The 1,803-nt window shown below is 35.2% G+C and overlaps 1 protein-coding gene across 1 annotated transcript in view; it reads right to left on the bottom strand.

The window, feature by feature from the left end:
* The window catches only part of dlx6a (distal-less homeobox 6a), a 49,124-nt gene that overhangs the window by 27,935 nt on the left and 19,386 nt on the right, over positions 1-1,803 (bottom strand). Inside the window, exon 2 of the mRNA XM_087293907.2 lies at positions 263-378. Within this exon, the coding sequence (XP_087150033.1) occupies positions 263-269 (7 nt within the window). The 5' untranslated portion in view covers positions 270-378. The remainder of the gene's footprint in view (positions 1-262; positions 379-1,803) is intronic.

The raw sequence follows: 1,803 nt of genomic DNA, 5'->3' as shown, positions 1-1,803 counted from the left end.
ATATTTTAGACCCTGTTGGGAATTGGGTTTTATGGATATCTTTTAAGGTTGGTGACCAACACAGCAAAGCACTTAAGAAGAATTCATTTTTCCAGCACTCAAATGTCTCCACTGAAATATGCAGCCATCCCTGAAGTCCTCACACTGAATTGAGGGGAGAATTAAAGCTACAAACGAGCTGAGGTACATTACACACTGCCTCATAAAGTTGAGAAAAGTCATTCATTTTAATATACACCAATCAAGCTGTTGAGTGACTTACTGTACATGAAGTTTTCACCGTGATGACATCTTTCTGCGCATACAGACAACCTGGAGCGCAGCTATGCACATTAACTCAGCAGACAGACGTTGTCGTTTACTTTAGTACCACTAAAACTGCAAAAAAGACATATGAACAGAATTACTTACATTTAAGATGAATTTAATTAAGTTTAGTTCAAAAGATTACACGTGAGCTTTAAGTTCGGCCAAAAATAATCCTTCATTTACTCACACTTTAGTTTTTTTTTTAATCTTTCGAGTTTCTTTCATCCGTTGGACACAAAAAAGATATTTTAAAAAATGATGGAAATCAATAACTTCTATAGTATGTGTTTTTCCTACTTTTGATGTCAATGGTTACAGGTTTTTCGCTTTCATTAAAACATCTTCTTATGTGTTCAACAGAAGAAAGAAACTCATAAAGGTATAAGTGTGAATGAGTGTGTGTGTGTTTCCCAGAGATGGGTTGCGGCTGGAAGGGCATCCGCTTGTAAAAACTTGATGGATAAGTTGGCGGTTCATTCCGCTGTAGCGACCCAGGATTAATAAAGGGACTAAGAAAATGAATGAATGACTATCACTTAAAGAGAAAAATGCCATTAGTCATCCTTTTGTCATTCCAAACCCAACATTCATTCACAAATCTTCAGAACACAAATTAAGATACTTCAGACTAAATCCGAGAGCTCTCTGATATTTCTGTTTATTCATTCATTTTCTTTTCAGCTTTGTCCCTTTATTAACCCGCGGTCGCCACAGCGGAATGAACCGCCAACTTATCATGCAGCGGATGCTCTTCCAGCCAATCTCTGGGAAACATCCACACACACACTCATACACTACAGACAATTTAGCCTACCCAATTCACCTGTACCTCATGTGATGCTGTACCTGCATCACCCTATTTTTGACTATATGCCACTGAAGGCATATTGTCTGTTTTGAGGAAGTTTTTTTTTTTGTTTTTATGGACTTTAAATGATGATTGAATCTAAAATATCCTCATTTGTATTCAGAAGATAATAGAAGGTCTCAGAGAATTGGAAAACCATGAGGGTGAGTTATTAATGACATTTTAAATTTCGACATTAACTAAGCCATAAAGTAAACAGCTCAACAGGATATATTATTCTGACACGTAATGCAAACTAAATAATACATTGAGTACAAGGCATCCTATATTTATGCAGACATGTCTACATAATACTTACTGTACATGAAGTTTTCACCCTTTTTGGACCCTTGTATCACAGGAAACCAAATATTTAGATTTGCATAACTTAATTATGATTATATATATATATATATATATATATATATATATATATATATATATATATATATATATATATATATAGTATGCAAGACCTCTCCCTCTCGTTCTACATGAATTGGGGTTCATTTCGATGCATTAAATTAACACTTTGTCTGGAAACTGTTCGGTGACAAATTGTTTAAAGACTTCTCAGCGGTAGTGTGTTTATCTTAGTGGGTCTTAAGTGGTCTTATGAAAATAACAGTAGTGGCCACGGGGCCTCA

The sequence above is a fragment of the Danio rerio genome, chromosome 19, assembly GCF_052040795.2.
Source record: "Danio rerio strain M-AB ecotype USA chromosome 19, GRCz13ab, whole genome shotgun sequence".
NCBI classification, from domain to species: Eukaryota; Metazoa; Chordata; class Actinopteri; order Cypriniformes; family Danionidae; genus Danio; species Danio rerio.
This window is presented reverse-complemented; position numbering and strand designations above follow the sequence as displayed.